Genomic DNA, 23,485 nt, shown 5'->3' with positions numbered 1-23,485 from the left:
ATTATAGGTTAAGATACCCAGCAGTTTATGAAGTAATTTCCACCTTTTCCAGCTGCAACATTAAAGTGATGGACACCTGAATGCATCAATGATTATAATCCTGCATCCATGCTTTATCACCACAAGAATCTCCTTTCACTTACAAGTTGCCATGTGACCCATTGTTAATATAAAAACATCAATTGTATCTGCTTTAAAAAAAGTTTGATTCTTTAACTACAGCAGATTCACCACCCAGGGAGAAGAGGGACGCAATGTTCTCACCGGTACGTTGTTGATCCGCATTCGGCTCAGGGTTCTCCTATAGTAGCTGAAGTCATTCTGAATGGCAGGATTTGTCATCTGCAAAAAAAGACAATAGAAATGCATCTAAAAAGAGACATGAAGAGAGTTTCTCTGCATGTCTGTAGGTGGCACAGCCTGCAGAAGGACATTCAGCTCTGGTTCAAACACGCCATCGTCATGACACAATGTTTTAGCCAACAAGGCAGAAACATAGCTTTGGGGGGAAACGACATGAAAAGAACATGGATACAATTACAGTTTTATTTGGTGAACTGGATTTGAATCCTCTGACACTCATCCCCCTTTTACATCCACGTCTCCGCTCATCCCGTCAGGAACTATTTGGTTGTTTTGCCATTACAGTCAGGCTTTGCATCAGTATAGTTTGTGACAAGAGGGTCAACAAGTATAGAGCTGACAAAAAAGTATGAAAGGTCTCATTAGGCAGAGAACAAGTGCAGGCTAAAGATAAGAGCCACAGGAGTCGGTTTATTTATTTGATTCCTACAAAAATATAAATCATCTGGTTTCACCGTGAAGCCAAACTGACCCCTCAAACAGAAGCTGGCCAACCAGAGAGCTTCTGTCAAACGTCACCACCAGTGAGAGCTCATCATGTGGTTAATTATCCTCATTCCTGTATGAGCCTGTCACAGTCAAAGCTGCACTGGCAGCATGCTAATCCCGCTACAATGGCTCAGTCTGTGTCCACTGTGTGCACCAGGAGAGACAGGCTGCTTCGCCAGGGAGGGGCTGCACGCTGCACAGACACTTTAACTAGGTCAGAAGCTCGTGTATGGGTGTGAAAGATTGATGAATAGGCCTGGCATGCCACCTTGGCCCCCCCCACCTTCATGTTTTTATCTTGCCAGCCTGGGTAGTGGGCACTAATTGGGACGTCGCTGCAAATCGCCTTGGGGTGTCGGGGTGTGTTTTTTTTGTTAAGTTTTTTTGTATCTGCGGAGCGAGGGGTGAAGGGGAACCAGTTCAATCACTGTCTACCCAGATGAGTGCTCACACAATTATGTTTTTGACAAAGGGCATTCGACCGACACCCGCGCTTGATTCCTGGTGTTTTATGGTTGCTGACAAGCAATTTGTGTTTAATTCAAGTTCTTGAAGTTTATCATTTATAAAAACCTGCCACATTATGCACAACTCCACTCAGAACGACAACAATTTGCAGACCTCCTCTCCCTGCTGTAACCCTTATTAGCCATTTCACTGACATCCACTGTATTATAAACAGCCAAGCAGTATCAGGATTCTAATTAAATGCTAATCACGCGCTCACTGGCTGCAGTTTGAAATTGCACAGAGCAAAAAAAATCAATTCAGAGGCATCAGCAGCTTGTAGGGCAACTCAGATGTCTGGCTTGTATCACAGGAGAAAAGTGCAGAGTTTATATCAACACGTAAAAGGTCAGTTCAGGGCTTTAAAAAGCAGAAACTGACACTCAGGATACATTGGAGAAAAGAGACGGGTCGTACTTTAAGCTCATCAAAGCGCAGTGTGAAGTGCAAGATCTCGGCGAACTGCTTGGCCAGCGCCTGCTCCCGCTCCAGGTGCTGAGTGGGGTCGTCGTAAGTCTCGCTGGTCAGAGCTCCCAGGAGGCTGTGCAGCGCCGCCTCTGTGAGGAAAAACAAGAGATAAGGGTGTTAGAGCTGCAGCATTGTCAGAGGGCGGCCACAGAAACATCAGCCTTTTTGTGTAAAATATATATGGTCTGAGCTTTTATTCATGACCCTGATGAAGGTGTTGAACCTTGAGATAGCAGCTGATGTGTGTTAAGTCTTTCAGGTCATCAGTGAGTGCTGCTGAATAATGTTTCACACTCAGGTTTTTGTCATTCAAGCACCCAGTGAGCAGCTTAAGTATCAGCTCGACATGCAGAGATGCAAAGGTCAAAAGAGTGAAGAAGTACTGCATATAGCACAAAGAAGTGATGAATATTAAGATGTAATATGCAGAACAGTCAATCAGTAAATCAACTGAAAAAAATTGTCGGGCATCAATTAATCAGCAGATTATTTACTCAATTAACTGACTGATTCTTAGACTGTGAGATGTCAAAAAATGATGAAATACAGCCCAAGGTGATGTCTTCAAATGTCTTTTTTTGTCCAAACAACAACCCAAAAACAAAGAGGGCCTACTATTATAAATGAAAGAGTCGTTTCAGCTTCATAAAAATTAATCAACAACCTAAATGACAAATACTTTAAGTCATCATGTCAAACATCTGCTGGTTGCAGCTTCTCAGATGTGAGAACTTTGTAGCTTCCCTCCGTTTTCTATTATCGTAAACTGAATCGTTGCAGTTTATTGGACAAAACAAGCAAATTAGAGACAGCTCCTGGGGCTCTGCCAGGAGCTGTCTGAAGGCTTAAATGATAATCGGTTCATTAGAAGAATAACTGACTAATTAATTGATAATAAAAGTAATCCATTGCAGCACAAATTCATAATAAATAGGTATAAAATGCAGCCCCTACAGGATATCACTATCACAACCAATCCCCATGAATTCTGTGCGACCTTGGAATTTTGTCCAATCACTGCAACTTTTTCACAAATCTGACCAATCGTCGTTGTTTGCTGTGAGTATGCCAATCATAGCAGTCCCCCGCATAATATCAAACTCACTTCCTTGTTGTTTAGATACACACATGTGCAACACGAACGTCTCACATTTACAAACAAAAATTACTGCTAAAAACTGTGCATCACAATGTGCTGATGTGCTGCATGAAAGCAAGGGTACACTGTTTTGCACCATGTACAACTTTATGGTGAAACACAAATGAAAGTCATCGATTCGACACTTTTCTACCGCAAAAAACATGCGCTGAATGATTGAAATGCGTTGACAACAGATGACGATTTTATCATGACAGAGAAGCATCCAAATCTATTGCACAAGCTCAAAGATTCAAAGTGAGTTAGATTAAGTATGCGTGCTAATTGGAAACGTTAGTGTAATATAAATCACAAACTGTGGGGTTTTATTCTCACTGGAACAAGCTGCCTTTGATTTTTTTTTAAATAAATTATACACACATACGAAAAAAAAAAAGAAAAATTACAATTTTTGCAATTTTCACATGGTCTCACAGTTTCATCACAAAAAAAGTAGTGCAGTATTTTAGAAAAGCCATAAATCAGGAATTTCACGCTGCAACAGTTCCCCCCCAAATAAGCCTGTGAAATCCTGGAGGGACTGCATGTTAAATGCATCTGTCAATATTGTAGTCAGTGTGTTCGACTTATGGTGCATCACGCTAGTTAATCTTATCTTTACGAATCAGATTTGCTGCGTATCCATATACATTTAAGGTCAACTTGTGACACCATAAATTCAGAAGGAAAAAACTCCCTCCAAAAACTGTTGTAGAGACGAATGAAAAGCATGAGAGGAGGTACCCTTCTTCTACATGTACGCTGGATGAGGCCAAAGTACAGCTCTTAAAGTGGATCATAACACAGTAAGATATGTGAACAGCGTAGTGTGTCAGCCAGCTGAAGCATCCTGATTAGGACAGAGACAGATAATGGGGCAGCGGTGGTGTGCCAGTGCCAGTCTGAGGGGGGCAGAGGGAGGGTTTGGGGGGGCCGAGAGGCTTTCCTGCTCAGATGCAGATGAGACATGGGACTAATTATCTCATTGGCATGAAATGGGGGGGGGGTGGGGAACGGGATTTCATTCAAGCAGGATTACACTCATTGTTTTGACAGTAAGTAAATACAAAGCCTGTGCCATGCCTTGACATAGCATACCCACAGACCCATAATTAAGCATGCACGAGAAGCACCGGCAGGGAAATGAGGAAAAGATTAAGTGAAGTGCGATGAACAACTTCCACACAAGTAATTTTATTAGGCAAACATGTCTTGTTCAAACACGGTTTTAAAAAAAGAAAAAATAGAAAACCTTTAAAGCCCAGAGGGAATTTTTATTTATAGATGCAGACGGTGTTCAGAATTCAGTCTAGACGCTGAGGAGAGGCATCAATAATGACATAACCCAGACGAGCTCCACATCTGATGCAATGAGGCTGCGTGGAACCAAATGAGCACTTTAGACAGATTTATTCAAAGTGTACTTTATAATTCTTGTTGATTACACATGACGATGTCAACATAACCAAGAGAAGGGCAGATTCAGACAGTGGACCACTTAAGATGATCGTAGGGGGACTTTCAGGAGATGGACACAGCGCTGGCAGTGCAGTGCAGTAAATTGAGCACGTTTGCCGTTCAGTAATGACTCCCATCTGCTTGGGCCAGCGTTTGCAGCGAAGCGGCTGATTAAAAATGGCCTTAGTGGTGCAGTTTTTTTTTTACCCCCCTCCTCTACGTCCCAGTCAAAACAGAAGTTAAGATGGAGCTGCTTTCAGGCCTTCAGAAATGAGCCACTCTAGTATGTCGGGAAGTCGGTGGAGGGTGGGGCAGGGGGGAGATGTCTGATTTCATCAGGTCACGGCAGAGCAGGCGAGCAGAATGCGGGCACGTAGGCGCTTTACTCGCCGAGAGGGGAGGGTCAGAGCATGGCGGGACTTTAGTCTGGTCGACAATGTCTGATGGACCCAGCTGACACTGAATCAGATCTGTTTCTCTTGGGAATTGAAAAAACCTGAAATTATGATAACCAGTTATCGTCTGTAGCTAAAGATGTATATTGTCCTGAGAGCAATGTTAAATTTGGGTGTCAATGCAAGAACTAATAGCTGGAGCAGGAGAAAACTGTCCCTTGCATAACTTACTTTCATTCATCAAGCAAAAATGTCAAATATTTACAGACTTCAGCCTCTCAAATGTGAGAATTTTGCTGCTTTATATTGGTGTAAAGTGAATATTTTCAGGATTTGGATTGTTCGTCTGAAAGAACAGCAACATAAATATATCTTAATTGATCAAATCTGTCACTTAATTTCAAACGCAAAGCTAATTAACCGACTAGGCTTTTTCAGCTATAAACCATGAGTCATAAACCACAGACAGACACTCACACGAACTGATGTAATGTGTTAAGTGTTTATAATGACCTTGTCTATATGTTTGTTTCACTAACTGCGTGTCTGTTTTTATTATGACTGAGTTATCAGAGTTAAATGGGCTGAAGACAAATTTCCACGCTAGCAGACAACAAAGGTTTTTTCTATTCTCTTCTAAAAACATATAAAACAAACAACTACTGCACTTGCAGAACTGATTATTTTTCTGCTATACTCAGTTTTATTTTGCTGTAAAGTGAATATTTTTGTCAGAAAAAATAAGAAATGAAGATGACTGACTGTAGCGACTGACAGATCAAGCAATATGAAGATGTCACCTTGAATTCTGGGTAGTTTTGTAGCTTGGATATTTATATTGTTCTTTCAGCAATGCTAAATTTAAGTCAAGTTTACATGCAGTAAATTGAGAAGAAGAAATACTTAATATCCCTTCATTTCATATGCAAAGCTAATTAACTGACCAAGCTTTTCAGCTCTACAAAATTAAACAACTACTGTATTTACATAACTGATTATTCACTCAAGTCAGTTCACTGTTGGTTGGACAAAATAGGCAATATGAAGACATCACATTGATTCTAAGAAGGTCTGTAGGTAGAAAATTTGTATTTTTACTGTCAGAAATGTTGCAATTAAGTCAAGTTTTGGTGTCAGAGCATGAACTAGTAGTTTATCAGGCATAAAAGGGAAACATTTACAGGTTCCAGCTTCTCAAATGTGACACTTTTGAAGTTGTTTTCCATTTTATTTTGCTGTAAAATCAATACTGACTATTTTGACAGACAAAACAAGCAATAGGAGGATAAAATCTTGGATTTTAGGTAGTTTTGAAGCTATAAAATACACAAAGTTCTATCAGCAATGTTAAATTCAAGTAAAAATGTGTGTGTCACTGCCAGAACTATTAGCTGGAGCGGGAGAAATCTGTCCCCTCACTTCAAATGCAAAGCTACTTGCATAATCTCCCCTCCATAATATCGCTCATCCTTGGTAGTGTTGCTCTTTAGATCCACCAGCCTGTAGTAAAGGACTTTCAGCTTCATGCATATCAGGCAGGACAGCCGGCTGCAGAGGCCATCACAGCCCCTGAAGCCTAAAGTCAAGGCAGTGAAATAGAGCAGCAGCCGAGGCTGGGAGGTGGCCTACTTCGTTACATAACAGTCATCGCCGGGCTTCTGCCGCCCACTGCTCCCATTGACTACCTTCTCCACCGCAACTGGGATTACGGGGTTGAGGACGTCAAGGCATGGCGGGCTCCACAGCCCACCCCCTTCAGCCTCAGGGTCATAAGAAGATCAGGGAGCAGTAAGCTTGCTCCCCCTTCCCCCCTGTATCCATGCTAATTAAACAACCTATAGCCCCATCCCATACAGAGGTCAGTGCACAACGCAACGCAAGCAGCATGTTGAGAAATGCACGGCTGTGGGGGTTTTCAAAGCATGTTTATATAAGTCTGGGGTGCATATTGTGTGTGTGTGTGTGTGTGTGTGTTGCATGTCTGTTGACTTTTGCAGCTCAGCAGTCAATAATGCAGATGCACATGCAAACAATTAAGGTCATGTCTATGTAGTGCCACTTTAAAAGACCTTTTACATGAAGGTCGTCTGCTTTCGTCCTTCATGGTATCACGTCTGGTGCTAAAATGATAAACTGCACTGAAACTGTTGACAGCTGAAATGATTGCACATTGGGATTTTGCAGTGCCCGTGTCACAGAAATCTTACAGGACACCTGAGCTTGTCCCACTTGAGACAGTGAATCTGAGTCTGAGAATCACTCATGTAACTCTTCCTGGCCTCCATAATGAAGGTTCCTGTAGACATTGGACAGACAGAAACATACCTAATCTCTGGGAGAACTGATAGAACTTCTTCAGCTTCCCCACTAAGGGAACCACAGCCGCCCACGCCTGCTCCTGTAATGCCTCATCGTTTGGATTCTGGATTGCCTGGAAATTCAAACACCAAAAAAAAAACATTAGTCTATATGTTACAGTGGATAACAGTTTGCAAAGGTTCAACACAAGTTAAGGCACCTCTAACAGTGTAAAGAGACACCTATCCAGGGGAACACCATGAATTTTATGCATCAAAGTTTACACGTCTTAGAGAGTATGACTCCATATGTTGCATCAAGACTTTTGTGGCTGTTAAATTTCCTCATGTGATGTTATGTGAGTCAGCGTTGGTTGGGGCTGAAGATAAAAGATGAAAAAAATCCAGGGTTGTGAGGTCACAAAGAGGTGAGCTCACCAGACCTCTGCAGCCACTACTCATCTCCTTTTGAGGCTAACAGCTCAGGGCTACATTAGCTGCCACAAGCATAACTTATGTGAACCTAAAGCCCCTTTTAAACTAGCTGTTCAAGGCAGAAATATTACACCGTTACTCCACCTCGCCGTTCTTAATAAGAGGTACAAATGGGGGACAGAGTTGTCTCCTCTCTAAGCCAGCAGAGGAGGTAGTAAGAGCACCAAATCAATGTCTGTGTAAAAGGGACAGCCAGCAGGAAGGGACAGGTCTAACATTTTGACGACGTGTTATGTGTCTGCCCCACCACAGGGAGATTTAAAAAGCAGCAGTTAGCAGTCAGTTACCCAAAGAACAGCTACTGAAAATGAGCTCCATGCTACCTAAAATCAAACACAGGGGTGTCATTATGCCACCCTTGTTTGGTTCTATGTATAAAGCAAAGGTGGCATAAAGGAGGGACTTTGTGTAAAAAGGACTTCAGAGACAAAACTGCCTGCAGTAAGTGGCATTGTGGGTAATGTACTGGGTAAAGATTTTATAAGGAAATAAAAAGGCCAATATCTTTGGTTCTGCTGCATCATTTTTTTAACTGTCTATTGTGAGTCCGATGATGTCGTAGGAGGACTCTTTTAAAAAGAGAATATTTATCTCTTTCAGCTAAATGAGATGAAACCAAATTTTCACTCTGTGCTCCTGAACTCACCCTGAAAGTTTTATAATCTGCTGATTTTTGAAGCTAAAAGGATATTCAACTGCACCCTGCTGAACACAAAACTACTATTGTTCACTCTTGGTCTGCATTAAACCAAAAATGGGATGCCAATAGTACACAGTGCAAAAAATAAAAATGTCTCTAGTGTCGGGCTTTATTCATATGTCAGAGCTTATAAACAGACTGAGACAAGAAGTCAGTCTCTTGCAATAGTTTTTTAAAACAGAAAAACCCTACCTATCCTGTCAACACAACAAAAGTCCTCCAGGCCTCTAGAGGGAGCAATACTATAAGTGAAACTACTTGATTTTTGACCTGAGAGAGAGACCAGACCAGGGAGTGTGTTTGTTTTTTAAGTATTAAGAAAAGTGGAGTACAGGGGTGACATAAAAAGTTACGTATTCTTTTTTTACATTTGATTTTAGTCCTTAACAGATGTACGTAGATAGCGTTAGCATCACACTATCATTAGAGCTCCCCCTAGAGGCCTGAAAAATTTCAGTTGCGTTGATGAGATACGCTTTGTTATTTCTGTTGAATTTATTTTCATGGTTTGTGTGTTTTTGATTTGCATTGTTTCTGTACTTGTGGCGTGTTTGCCTTTAATATTTGTTTTGGCTTTCGGCAGCAAGTTTTTTTTTTATGTGCAGCACATTTCCATTGCTGTATTTGTTTTGGATTTTCATATGTGTTTTTGAATTGGCATCGTGTCTGAAGCTGCAGTACGTTTCTCCTAATGGAAATGATTTGGGCTGTTGGAGCATGTTTGCTCTTGTAGACCACCCTAGGTTTGGGGAAGAGGGCACATGCAACAAGTATAAATAATGTAACACATGATGCACATTATTGAAGACAAAGAATCATAACAAAATCAGATCCAGATACAGGTAACACCTACACTCCTCTTAAGCTCTAAATAAAGGCACTTAAACTGTCCCTACAAACTAATGCAGAAACCCTTACACGCCTTGTCAACACAGCAGTCCGCCCTAACCCAGCAACAGCTCTATGTCAGTCTGTCAATCGGAGGTGTACCTCTCTGATCTGCTGCCCTGCTCCTTTGTACGCCTGCAGCTCGTCCAGGATCCCCTTAGCGTCCTTCAGCACCACGTCCACCTGCTCCCACACCTCTCGCTCTGCGTCTGTGGGCTGGGCATCTGCAAGGAGAGAAACAACAAGGTCATCGGGGCCAATTGGGAGCCACTGGGCTCAAAATACAGTAAAAGGCAGCTCTAGGAACTTCATCAAATCCTCCGATATGATAGAAAGTCTAATATGCAACTTCCAATTATGCAAATGAAAGTTCACTGAAATAATCTCATCTTTCCACCGTTTCCCGTTTAAGTTTTGACGCCGCCCATTTCCTGGCTGAGAGGAGGAAAATGGAACAAGATAAGAGAAGACAAATGAAAAGGGTTATACACACATACACACTGTGTAACAAATGTGGGAGTAGAGATGGTTCAGACTTTTTTTTTTTTGGAGAGAAGTGGCAATGAAGAACACAAAGAACACTATGAACCTTTTCTACCACCTGAAGCAAGAACACCTTGCCAAGTGTGATGTCTGTAAACTCCTACTGCCCTGCAGAACAAACACCTATAACACAGCTCACATTGGCAGCTGCAGCAGTCTTTTTACTGTATAAGGTATTTTTTATTTTGCATTGTAATTTATTGTGCATTATTCATTTAAAAACCATCATTTATACATTTGGTGTGAGCCTCTGTGAGGTCTGATATCAGGGTGTAACATTGCATTCTTAAAAATGTGCTTACAATGCAGAGAAATTTAGAGAAAACGCTACAATATTGAGTGTTGCATGAACGTATGTGTCGGATATGTAATTGTGATATTCTTTTAATATAAAAATCACCTAGAAACAGTGAGCTTCATGAGGCATTGTTTCTTCTAAAGGTATGACTGAGTCTCTGGGTTTGCCAAGTGTGAGAACACTACAGTGCAGGATCAAGCCGTGTTGAGGGGCCTTAGGCTACGCAGCAGCTGAACTTCACTGCTTTATATTTGGGGAGGGGGCTCTGCTGCAACTCTGCTGCCTGATTGATATTCTCCACACATGCCAGCATGGAAGAGGCAGGTTGATGGGAAGTGCAGAAGCTCGAGTGGTAGATTTGATTCTTTTTGCCGCTGGGAAGAACTTAGCGTAAAAGATAAGTCGGGGTGAATAGACTTAAGAATTTCAGAGTTGATAATGTTATGGTAAGATATTCACGTGATCGATATCAGGAGAGGGAGCAATTACTTAAAAAAGAAACTCACTTTCAAAATCGAGGAAAAAATTGGGCTCCTGTTCCAGATCTGTGCAAGTCAAAACTTTCAGTAGGTTCCCCATGTTACGATACCTGTTGAAGAGAAGAGAGAGAAGTCAGTAAATGAAGGACCGCAGCAGAAAAAAAAGTGAGCAGGTGGTGAAACACTGCTGTATCCATGACACCTCACTCCTGCTCTGCTTCACTGCTCTGGTGCCTGCGTGAACTCGGTGGTGCCCCAGATGTGCCCACTGCTCGCATATACCAGCGTTCCCCTTGGACTTCCCTCCCATGTGTGTTTCCTGTGCCCAGGCTCTCGCCAAACCAGATGTCAGACCAGAAAGTCCCCCAAAATAACAAAAAATCTGTTTGTTTTTCTGCTTTGTTAAGTTTCTTCCCAGCAATTGTGAGCATTTACAGGCTATGCAAAGTAATCCATTTCAAGAGCCACCGCAGGGAAATCAAATATAATCACATCTACACACATAACAGGACACATCCCATTAAACTTTTATAAAGGAAGCTGCCGTACAGAAACACAAAGAGCCCCATTTATGACCATTTTCTGTTTGTTTGTGAATTAGACCTTCTATGATATGAAATTCACTCAGAGTCAGGTAGTGCAATGCAGTGTCTTTGTGATAGGAGCTGAAACATGACATCAATATTTAACATGCTACCAGCACATACAGCACATGTGGCACAGTGACTTACATCTGTTGTGAGAGCACAGTGCGTCTGTACAGTACTGTATATGTCATATCATAGTACGCATATGAATTCTGTTTGGTCATGTTGGACAACAATTGATTCTGGAGAAATGAAAGTGCAACTAATTACTTATTATGAAGCTGAAATGGTCGACAAACAAGGAATTTAAAGACTTTGTGCTCTGGGAAAATTATAATGAACACCTTTCGTTAGTTTGTAGACAGAACTAGTGGTTAATTGTGAAAACTAGAATTACCCCCTTGCAGCTGTATGCCTCCAACAACCAGTCAAGCTGCAGCTACAGTTTACACCCATGTCTGCCCAGACTCATATGTAGCCATGACAGTTAACAATGCTTCAAATACAGATGTTGCTGCAAAGAAGCCACAAATTCCAAAACATGGATGCTTCACACATCTTCCTCTGGCAGCACAGAAGATCTATACAATCAGCACAATTTTAAGGTGGACACTCAAGATTAAGTGTCACCAATTCTGCATTTAACCAACTGTCTCCCCTTCTGTTCCTCAGATATGACAGTGAGTAATGGCCAGAGAACATTACAAGGTCACAGTGAAGGTGACCTTTGATCATTTGGAAATGAAATGTGATTGCTTTATTATTCTATTTTATTAGACAATTGTGGGAAATGTTACCATAATTAGTGTATGAATTCTTGAGTTCACAGTTCCTGAGGTCACAGAGACCTTTAACCACTAAAATCTAATCAGATCATTCTTCAGTCTAAGTGGACATCTGTGATAAATTCGAGAAAATTCCCTCAAGGCATTCCTGAAATATCATGTTGGACAACCTAAAAACATAATGCCTCTGGCCACAGCTGTCATAAAAATCAGAAGGTTAATCGATAATGAAAATAACTGTTAGTTGCAGCCCTGACTGAATAATGTCTACATCATTTTAGCAATATATATACAGTGTATAATAATTACTGTTGGGTGTTTTTGGTCTAAAAATGTCAAATTTTCAAAAACAAATAAAAGAAATGGCTATCAACATTTTCCAATCTTAGGGTGACAAGCAGTACAAAACCAAGATATTCACTATACAGCAATTAAATACAAACAGAGAAAAGCAACAAATCTTCACACCAGAGATTGAAACCAGCTAATGTTTCCCTCTTTGGACTGATGAATGCTATTCACTGATTATCAAAATCGACTGATCATTTCAGCAATAGATATGCATGTGTAGGAAGAAGACATTATCCTGCACTGAAACCAAAGCAGACCTTAAACTGCTTTGCACTTAAACAACATCGTGCAGTCCTGTGGACTTTCACCCAAAAATGACTAATCAGCCAACAGACCACTGCTACACAGCACCTTAACTAAAGGGATACTTCAACCCCAAAATGACCATGTGTTTATCAATTATTCGACCCCATATTATGTGTTGAATTTGTGAAGAAAAAATTGTTAACTTGCATACCTTTGGTTAAACAAAGAATCCAAAAACAGAGAAAATTCTTGATGAACTTAAGCCATAGGGGGCCACGTTAAACAACCACAGAACTATGTCGAAACATCAGTTTACCAACTCTCACACAATCCATTCAGTATAAACCAAATTTCATTTATTCAGTCGTAATCTCAGTACTTCCCAAACAGACAGCCATTTCCTAAAAATGAAACTTATCTATGCTACAGTAATTTTACCTCACTGAACACAGAAGCTGCTGGTCTACCGCTACTTTGATCAGTAGTTTGTTTATGTTATTGTGTGACTTTAAACACATTTTTTTTTAATAGAGTCTGACTTCGAAGAGAACACAGATTAAGATGGATCCTTATGACCTCAATTCATCAAGAACTTTATTATTTGGATTCTTGGTTCACTGTCGAGGCATGTGAGAAAAACATTTTTCTTCATCAATTCAGTGTAACAAGTAGTGTGTAGTTGATACACACGATCATTTGGGGGGTTAAGTATTCCTCTTACACAGCGCACTCCTTCCTGACAGACTTTAACACCTTTTATTTCACTTCTTCACACTTGATGATCACACATGATCTTTACTGATAGTGACCCAACAAATGTGCCATATACTTGTTGTAAATGAGACTTTGACTTCGGGCAACTTGCAGGTTAAAGAAGAGGATGAGTGAGGAAAAAGGGAAGATCAGTGTGTCCAAGGTTTGGCAGCCCTACACTGACATTGCTGTCACACCCATACCTTACCTGCTGAGGCACACACATCACTGATACACACATTTACTGTATATCCATACTCAACGCACACCTCAGCTGTGATGTGTGCAATGAGAAGTGACAGCCCTGCACAGCTCTCTGCTCGGGTGTTCCTCACTCCTAGAAAGCACCGAGCCGATCTCTCTCAGAAGCAAAGGTCAACTGACATATGACAAGTCAGAGATCTGTGGCAGTTCGTAGAGGGAAACAGTGACAGGCTCCATCAATGCAGACAGATTCAACCCTTGGTGACAGAGCAGAGATGGACAGGGTGTACTTCAAGAGGGCGGGAGGAGAGTCGACGCATAATAATGACGAGGTTAAACTTCGGCAGGCGGGTGTCATCTGAGATGAGTGACAGGTGAAGAGCCGAAGTGACTGAGTGAGGGGCCGGCGGTGACAGAGTAAATCATGCCAACACAGGTAATGCTGGGAGACAGGGAGGTGCTGCGACAGAGCAAGGTACACACTCAGCAGTTGGGAGCAGGGGGTTAGATGGAGCAGGTTTTAAAATGCATGAGATGCACCATCAGGGGGGTGAGGTTAGGGGGGGTGACATGTCTTGTGACTTGAAAATCTAGCAGTGGGTCATGTCCTTACTCTGACAGAGAAAATATTAGTGATGAGTGGCCAATTTTTATACGACTGTTGAGTTTGAGTACACAAAGATTTTTATAAAACCACCTTCCTTGTAACGAGGTGCTTCATCAACACTGTATTAATAGATGTTTAAGGAGCATGCAGCGCTTTTGACACGTTAATGCTTCCTCTGGTTCTCACAGAACACAGATTGACTATGAGTGACTACTTCTGACTAGAGCTGGAACAATGAATTGAGCAGCAAACAGTTAATCTGCAACTATTTTGATGATCAATTAATTGCTAAGTTAAGTACATTTTTTAAGCAAAAAGGCCCAAAATTCTATTGTTTGTTTGCTAAATGTAAATATTTGCCGATTTTCTTAGTCTTCTATGACAGTAAACTGAATACCTCCAAGTTTTGGACTTTCATTCTGCAAAAAAGACATTTAAAGATGTCACACTGGATTAGTGCTGGGCATTTTATTGATTTTTCAAGGTATATTGATGTATTTTCAAACAAGATATAGGATGACAAGATACTGTTTATATCAAGATAGGTTAATATTGCGGTACATAAATGCGTTTATATCATGTATACTGCTTTTTGATTAATATCACCCAGCCCTAACTTGACTAGGAAATTGGGAAGGTTATTTTATAGATTAAATGACTAATTTATGAATTGAAAAGTGAGTCAGCAGATTAATCGATAATTAAACCTACTGTTGGATGCAGCCCTATTTTTGACTTTAATATAATCTGTTAATTAATGTCCTCAATTAAATATTTAAGCATTTTACTTGTGTTTAATTTATAAAAACTAAAATTCGCTCCATTTATCCTGAAACAGTTGGCAACCAGCACCACTTTTTTAAACTCTGTGTGAACTGTGTTTATTTTTATTTACTTCGAAAGCCACTTTATCAACTGTTAGTCACTCAGGCTACCCAGTGACCACCTGCAAGGACCCACCTGCCCTGTCCAGCCTCGTCTTCTTACCCTCCACTAATGTGACCTGAATGTCTGACTGTGCCAGCGCTGGCACCTCACTGGCTGTCGGACAGCAGCACCTGATCCAGCCTCAGAAGGGATGAGAGCTGTCACTGACCTCACCCTGCTGGATGATGTGGGCACTGCCCATCATTGCCGGGGCATCCTCTGGTCCTCTACCGCCACCTTTCAGCAGCTCGCAGGCTGAGGCCGACCAACCGGCTGGCTGGCAGAGCTGCCAGGGCTCGCAGTGTTTCAACGCAAGCACTGGCAGCCTCGCAGGCCCAGCGCTGCTCCCTTGTGCTGCTTGAAATGAGGTCATTTTAAGGACGGGGATTTGCGTGGCTGCATTTCAAAGTCCAGCAGAGGATCTTCAAGTGTACCAGAAAAAGAGCTATTCATACATTTTACAGCTTTTAATATCCGGCTCTTCCACTTAATTTTCATCCTGAGAAGCACTTACAGATTACAAAAACATGCAACTCATATGCACTTCTTACTGAATGATGACAACCCTTCCTTTATAGATAAATTCAAAACATGATGTGTTAGTAGCTGAGTAACTGGTTGCTTAGCGATAGCGTAGTAAGAGAGAAGTGAGAGGATAAAGTGCTGGCTGAGAGTACACAGATACTGTATCAGCAGGGAGATTGAGGAATTGAAGCCCCCCCCCCCCCCCCCCCCCTCTCTCAGTGGCTGTAGTAGTACCCAGTAGTGCTGGCATGTCCGGGGCACCACAGAGAGCCCGACGACAGCCTTGTTGTTGTTTTGAACCCCCCCACTGAGCCATCGCGTGCTCGCAGCAAGGGAGGGAGGGCTGCCTCTAAGGCCAGGGGCAGAATCTGACAAGCAGGAGCCCGCGCAGCTCTCCTATTGGCTGAGCTGATCTACCCAACAGCTCACTGTATCCATGGAGTCAAAAAAAATTTGGTGCCATTGAAAACATTGCAGCAGCCAATCAGAGGCAAGCTACGGGTGAGGAGCGAGTACAGTAGTAGTAGGACTTGAAAGCACATGAATATATTAATACAGATGAGGTAATGCGCCAAAAACAGCGGATTAGTCAAGGAGTGAAGTCAACTGGAAATGGGGAAATATTTAATTCCACTATTGAGCACTTAGTGATTCAGTGTGATTTGATGTTTTTTTTCTGTGCAGCTCAGCAAATTCACATTATCATTCATTTTTAAAATGAAAATATACTGCAAAATTAAACCATACACTGATGAGTTTGAACACATTATTATATTCTGATTGCAGCTGAATGTGATGATATATTTGTCACTTTGTAACAGTAAAATCACCAATAAAATGATAAAATGCTGGATTTACAGAGGCAAAAAAATTGCAAATATTTGTAGATAGGTGCAGATAGTGCAGTGAGGTTGAGGCTTATTTTGGTAAAGACACCAAAACAGTGCCACGCCCATGCAGCAGCCTGACCTCTGGATGGCACTGCCTTCTCTGTGCCTCCCCTTCAACAAGGAGGGCACAGCTGAAACCGAGCACTGCGGCAACGTCCTACAAAAACGGCTCGGGGGCTGATGGCTGGCTAATGTAAGGGAGGGATAGTTGCTGACATTCCACTACTCGGCTGCAACATGAGGATCCACGTGCCCTGCTGCTTTACTATGGAAGAAAAACAACGCCCTCCCCTCCCCAACTGGGTGCAGACACAGCGCGGAGCATCACGTGGGCCCCGCCGTGGAGAGGCTGAGAGCTTGCCTGGGGTGTGGAGGGGGGGGATGGGGAGAGGCAGCAGGGTGTATGTGGGTTTATGTCTGAGATTATGTGGGTCCAGAAAGGAAAATGCATGTCTCATTTTTGTCTATATGTCATGTTTAAATAAAATAATACATGTAGGTAAGGGCGTGTGCTGAATATTACTGTGTGCGTTTAAGGGGAGGGATTGTGAGGCGTCACACTGCAGCAGAGGCGGGCAGAGCTAGGCAGCTTTAAACTTGACCTAGATTCCCCGGGTGACACGCCACATCGCATTAGCCCACTCGGCCAGACCTGGACCCGCCGGAGCTCGCTGACACTGGCCCGATTCGACAGGCAGAAAATGGGGGAGCACTTCCCAAATGGGGCTGGCATGCGCCCGCCCCCCCCACCCCACCCTATACCGCCCCTGCTCCTCCTCCTACCTTCCCCCCACTCCACATCTCCTCACCCCAGACCATCTCCTGCCAATCCCACACAGCTGACTAAAAATGGCTTAGGGGGAGGAAAGAAGGGGGGGGGGGGGTTGCCATTTGTTTGTTTATGGGGGTGAACTCGATTACTTCGTAGCCACGCCCCTGTATTGTTGCAAACATCAGCTAATGCCCCCCTCACCCAGATTCTGGCAAATCAAAACAAACCTCACAGGATGACTAAATCATTACAACCGACTGTGATACATGAGGTGACATCCAGTATCAGCTGTCTCATCTTACTCCCGCAACCACACAGGCTGCTAAAAATATTCCCTCGCTAAAAACAACTCCTGCAGCCGTGATGAACCCGATCGGCACACATGGAAACGAACACGCGAAACCGGCAGTTTGTCCAGAGAGGCAGATCAGAGGAGGATGAAAGTGGGAGCGCCTCATCCTCAGCTTAGCCCCTCTCTTTGGACAGCACCTGATGAAAGTTGGAAACCATGGCAACAGGCACATACACAAGAGTCAGCTAAAACGCTGGTTCCATTGAAATGGAGCTCTATGAAGAGGCTCTCAGCGCTGCTCTTCAGTCACAGCAATACAACACTTTTTACCATCAAAACACACACACACACACACACACACATACACACACATGCTGACAGCTCGTCCTGATGTTAATTTCACATCAATGCATTTAACTGGAAAAAGGGCAGCTAGCAAGCATCAACACCACAGGGGCCTTATATGATCATCCCAAGTGAAGATGCTGCTCCATTTCTAAAATAGCCTGGATATATTTTGTGACAGATACATCTAAAGAGTCCTGTAAAACCAGATCATGGTGTTTGTAAGAACTCTACCCCAATTTCACCACTTTGATTTTCTGCTCCATCCGCTGAACATCTGCCTCTGAAGGAAGCCCTCCCCACCCTGCCCTTGAGAGTCCTCTGACTCCTTTCTAGGATGTGTTGGGAAATCATTAAGGGGGGCATATTGACTCACTGTCGTCGGTCTAAGCAGCACCTCCCTCGGGGCAGCTGCCTCCTAAACCTATTCAAACACAGAACTCCCATTCTTCTGCTAAAATAGCCCTGAAACCATCATTACTCGAGTGACCTTCTGACTGACTCACTGACGTCACTGCGTCCTTAAATCTCACTCAGAGTGTTGACAGAGTGAGATTTAAAAGGATGAGCATTCAGACTTACATAAGTGGTTGCTGAGCAAAATTAAAGCCTGATTTAAATTGAAATAAAAATTCAAAGAAATACAGCAGAGCATCATCTTGAATGCTTTTTTTTCCTGCACAGTGTTACCCTAACAGGATTTTGGGTGGGGCACAGTGGAGGTTTTTGGATGGATGATGAGTGTCAGATTGAGGAGTACCAGAATCTTCATTCAGTAAGAGAGGAGTGCCATCTGGAGGATGCGAACCACTATGCACGAGGAGTGAATGGTGAGGAAGACCACTCCCAAACCTTTTTGCCATCACATGCAAGCTTCAGGAAAGCTTAGTCTAAATTGCATAAATGCAAACGAGAGCAATTACAGTGAAATGACTTGTTGAGAAGAATCTTGCTGCAGAATTTATTAGAATTATTTGCAAAATAAAATGAATTTCTAACTCAAGTCGACAGGTCAGTTTTGCGGGATGGGAAGCAGCACTGATGCCTGATGTAAGAGCACCATCCAGTGTTCACATGCAGCCATTTCAGGGTAAAATGCACAAAGTTAAAATAACATTTCTGCAGACTAAATGTCCATGCCATGTTTCATCCTGATCTGCCAGACATTAAGGCTTCCCAACATGTCTGCAGAGGAATGGCAGCAGCCTGACCTGCTCCTTAAGGGAACCTGGGCGGGAAGTTACAGTGTCAGCCCTCCAGTGGCATAAATAATAGATAACCAAGGAGAAGCTGGGAGCTTTTAGCTGATATAACAAGCCACTCTACATATTACACTCACTCAGACATATCGTCTCAAATTACCTGCTCAGCGGGTGAGGTCAAGAGGGGCTGGGCGTCTTCCATATGCTGAGTCAAGAGTGGTGCAACTGATATTTCCACACTATTAAAGCATGCCTTCGAAATTGATGGGCCAAACTTTTTGTTGTGCATTTAATGGCATACTTGCTGCCAAAAACCAAATAACAGATAGAGCAGTGAGTTGGGGAATCCCATTTTAGAGCTGTAATTCTTACAAAATTTAAAAAAAAAAAAATCTGTGTATAAGCCACCATCTCCACAGGTATAGCATTACTAGACTTCACCAGCTGGGGGCACTATTGACCCAGTTATGATCATAGCAACAGGCGAGCCAAGAAAAGCTTCACCTCAGGCTACTGCACCACACCTCCCCCTGGCTTAGCGAGGCTAATCCATCCTGTATACATTCACACAAAACTCGGCCTGCTGCATTAGCTCAGCTCCATTCTCCGCTTATAATGCAACACGTCTGCTGCACCCCTGTACTGCCACAGGGTTGTGTACTGCGTGCTAACTAAAATAGCTCTGCCATTCAGGCTATTTCAGTGAATGGATTTGAATCTCACTAGGGCACCACGGTAGCTCGGCATTAGCCTACACACACACAAACACACACACACACACACACACACACACACGCATACAGACCACAGACCTCTTCTGGGGATACACTGACTTAGTGATCCTATATATGTACCACCTGAGGCTTAGCTGTCAAACCGGCACAGAATTCCAGCACCAGAGCTTAGCCAATCGAATGATAGCTGTGTGTCATGGTAACAATCTCCAAGGAGACACAGAGGAAAATACAACAGGGATGGGCAGACATGCAAGCAGGGGAGAAATGAAAAAAAGACAACCTGAGAGCAAAAATAATAATAGTTCCTTTTGAGGTGAGCAGGAAATATTAGTAAAACCCTGCTTAAAAAATAGAAAACCTGCTCTAAAATGAGTCTAAAACCACTACACACCAACACCACAGAGTAATCAACTATTAAATGAAACAAAAAATATGTCAAACATAATTGGCAAGTGGCGAGTCTCATGTCAGAGCTGCCAGCTTGTCGTGTGAGTGGTGACCCTGTGCCCTGTAGTTACATAAACACTCTGGCCTTGAGAGGGGGGGCAGGAAGCTGGGAGCACCTACATTACTCAACTCCTTTTTATGGCCCACAATGCACTTCATTTCCTGAGCAAGCATTACACATACACCCACAGAATGGCACATTAAGACTATAATAGGTATACCACAGGCGTTCTTACATAATGACATGTCTACTTTGTATCAGTGCACCCAACTACAGCTCGGAAAGTGGTTTTTGTTCATGTTTGAACCTCAGATAAGGTGATGATTTCCACTTAAGTTGTAATTTTTTCTACGTGGGTGATTCATGAGGAGTTAAACTAGGTGAGTGTGCTTCTTCTTCCTCCACATGATTACCTAAAGCAAGTAGGGAGAGTCTGTCTTGAAGCTGAAAGGATTTCTACAGCATTTAAGATGATTTTTAAGTGAGTGTTCCAGTTTCCCCTTCATTATTTTTTCTTCAGAGTGTGGGAGTTCAAGAGACACACAAGGGGCATTTCTGGCAAGGTTTGATTCTCCACCGGCTGGGGCACAATGTCCATAGAGAGCCATGTGATGTTGCATTCAAACTGAGGCCGAGAGTGTCCTAGTTACATGTTTTCCCCTAAAAAATCTGACCTGACCTGTATCTATTTTTGTAGTCAGTCTGAAAACTGAAGGAGCTGTATTTTCTGAGGTCTGGGGTAAAGGTATATGAGGTGCGAAATTAGAGTGCAAGCCATTTAACATGCAACTTGCATTTGGACATTTCCACCAACAGTTGTGTGATTTTTCCCTCCTACCTATATTGAGCCCACATTACATGGAAAACAACACCAGTGGAAAGAAAACAAGGTAACTGACTCAACTGCCATTTAGAGAAATGCCTCTATTCATTCAAAGCCCTTCACTATGCACCATGACCCAAATTGCTTTGAAACAAAGGGAGAAATGCAGGCGCACAAACAAGCCTGCCGTAGAGTATTTTCGGTTGTTATTCTCAACAACCTGCTTTTCAAACGTTGCAGTTGATTCAAATTAGGATCAGATAGGAGTTATGTCCTTGAGCAGATATAAATAGACATGTAAACAAATAACAGCCGATATGTAGATGGTTATCTGGAGTGGAAAAGGAAAGCTTACAGTATGAAAATAGTTCAAACGGTCAAACTTTGCATTGATGAACAGAATACAGACATGCAGCTTGTGGAGTTGGAATTAGAGGATAGGTTGACATTCTTTCCAAGTCTTAGAACAATACCAACATGCTGGTATGTACATTAAAGAATTATCAGTCGTGGAAATTTCTCTTTATCATATTAACGAGACGAACAACTCAATGTACATGTAAAGATGTAAATATTACTGTAAGGGTAACTTCGGTAGTTTTCAACCTGGACCCTATTTTCAGAAGTTTTTGTGTCTAACTGACTAATGGGAACAACAACACCTAAAACTGGTTTAGTACTGAGCACTACTACTGTAGGTGGCAGCTATGAAACAGGCTGCAATGAGAAGTCTCAGGGCATGTTTGCACATCAATTTATGTCCACTACAAGTGCTTGTTTTTGCCACTGACAGGCTCAGATTGTTATTCTGAGTGTCTGACAACATTATGGAAAGGATCCCTACAGAGACAGACTTCTCTGTTCAAGCGTAAGATCCTTTTTGTTAACCAAATACAGCCCTGAAACCACCATCACCAAACCAACCAGACTCCATTTAAAAATACAGTAATTCTAGAGTGTAGAAAGTCAGTATATATTCACATCTATCCAGATGAGTTAAGGGCTTATATTAACCAAACCAGAGATGGTGAATATCGAAACAGAGGAAAGAGGAACCAAAACAGTTCTTGTAGGCTTTATTCTGTTTCGGTCAACTCTGAATGAAGTGTGTTTTACAATGATAAAACTACTGTTAATTTAAATGGAGTAAGGTTTGGAGATAGCGATTGCGGGGCTGTTTCTGGTTAAACAAAAGGGATCTTAAGCCAAAAACACACCAAGCAACTGAGCACTGAGCACTGAGCCTGTCAGTGGCAAAAACAAGCACTTTTAGTGGATGTAAATTGACGGTGCAAACATGCCTCAAGTAGTTAAATTACTGCCTGTTTCACTGCTGGCAGCTGCAGGCCTCTCGCTCAATACTAGACCAATACTGTTGTTCCCATTAGTCACTTAGACACTAAAACATGGGAAAATAGGAACCAGGTTGAAAAATACTAAAGTTCCCTTTGAGACACTCTTGAAACAAGCTAGAGTTGAAACAATTAGTCCATAAATCGATTAGCTAATCATTAGAAAATAAAAAAGCAACAATTTTAATATATGAGTAATTGTTTTTTCAGTCAATAGCTGGTTGTAGCTTCTCAGGTGTGAGTGTCCTATGTTACAGTAGATCAAATATCTTCAGATTTTGGACATTTTTCACTGTTTTCTGACACTAAAGCCCAAACAAATAACTGAAACTTGATAATGAAAACAATAATTAGTTGCAGCCTGAAATGACTCCTTTAAAAACAAGCCTTCTCCAGAAGTACAACTTGCTACAAGGACTTACCAGCAGTGGAGCTGTGTGACTGTCAGTCAGGAGCAGGGAGGCCCAGCCTGGCAGGTGGCCCCGGGTCACAGTCCTCCACCAGAGGTCAGTCTCTGAAACACAGGTCAACAGTAACACATCAGATGCAATGCAACTAGAATTAACGGTTGTATGCCTCCGCGTACCAGTTAAATTTCTCTTACAGTTTACATGTATGTCTGTGAAAACATGGATGCTTCACACATATTATCAGCCCAGATGAACGTAAGATCTAAACAAGCACAGTTTCAAGGTAGGCATCAAAGATTAGTTTTACCAATTAAGCATCAGATCAAATGTCTCCCCTTCTGTCACAGTGATATGACATAGAGTCGTGGCCAGAAAAGTGCTTTATGCAGAATATTATGATGTCACAGTGAATCTGACCTTTGACTTTTTGGATATAAAATGTTATCACTTCATCATTTTATCCTATTAGACATGTGTGTGAAGTTTTGTCATAATTAGTACAAGAATTCTTGAGTTGAGGCCAAAGTGTGAGGTCACAGTGACCTTGACCTTTGACCAAAAAAATTCTAATCCGTTTATTCTTCAGTCCAGATGGACGTTTGTGCCAAATTTGAAGAAATTCCCTGAAGTCTTTCTTGAGATATCTTCACAAGAACGAGATGAACAGAGTCCAGCTACAGCTATGTCCGGCGCAGAGGCATTTAAAATGTA

The 23,485-nt window shown here is 42.2% G+C and overlaps 1 protein-coding gene across 1 annotated transcript in view; it reads right to left on the bottom strand.

Moving 5' to 3' along the window:
• fam49bb (family with sequence similarity 49 member Bb) overlaps positions 1-23,485 on the bottom strand; it is a 46,612-nt gene that overhangs the window by 10,056 nt on the left and 13,071 nt on the right. Inside the window, exons 2-7 of the mRNA XM_033639347.2 lie at positions 22,787-22,878; positions 10,546-10,628; positions 9,301-9,422; positions 7,144-7,249; positions 1,777-1,916; positions 265-342 (exon numbers count right to left, since the gene is read on the bottom strand). Coding sequence (XP_033495238.1) covers positions 265-342; positions 1,777-1,916; positions 7,144-7,249; positions 9,301-9,422; positions 10,546-10,618 — 519 coding nt within the window. The 5' untranslated portion in view covers positions 10,619-10,628; positions 22,787-22,878. The remainder of the gene's footprint in view (positions 1-264; positions 343-1,776; positions 1,917-7,143; positions 7,250-9,300; positions 9,423-10,545; positions 10,629-22,786; positions 22,879-23,485) is intronic.

Source organism: Epinephelus lanceolatus, chromosome 20, assembly GCF_041903045.1.
Source record: "Epinephelus lanceolatus isolate andai-2023 chromosome 20, ASM4190304v1, whole genome shotgun sequence".
NCBI classification, from domain to species: Eukaryota; Metazoa; Chordata; class Actinopteri; order Perciformes; family Serranidae; genus Epinephelus; species Epinephelus lanceolatus.
Note: the sequence above shows the minus strand (reverse complement) of the source record. Positions and strands in the feature narration are given on the sequence as shown.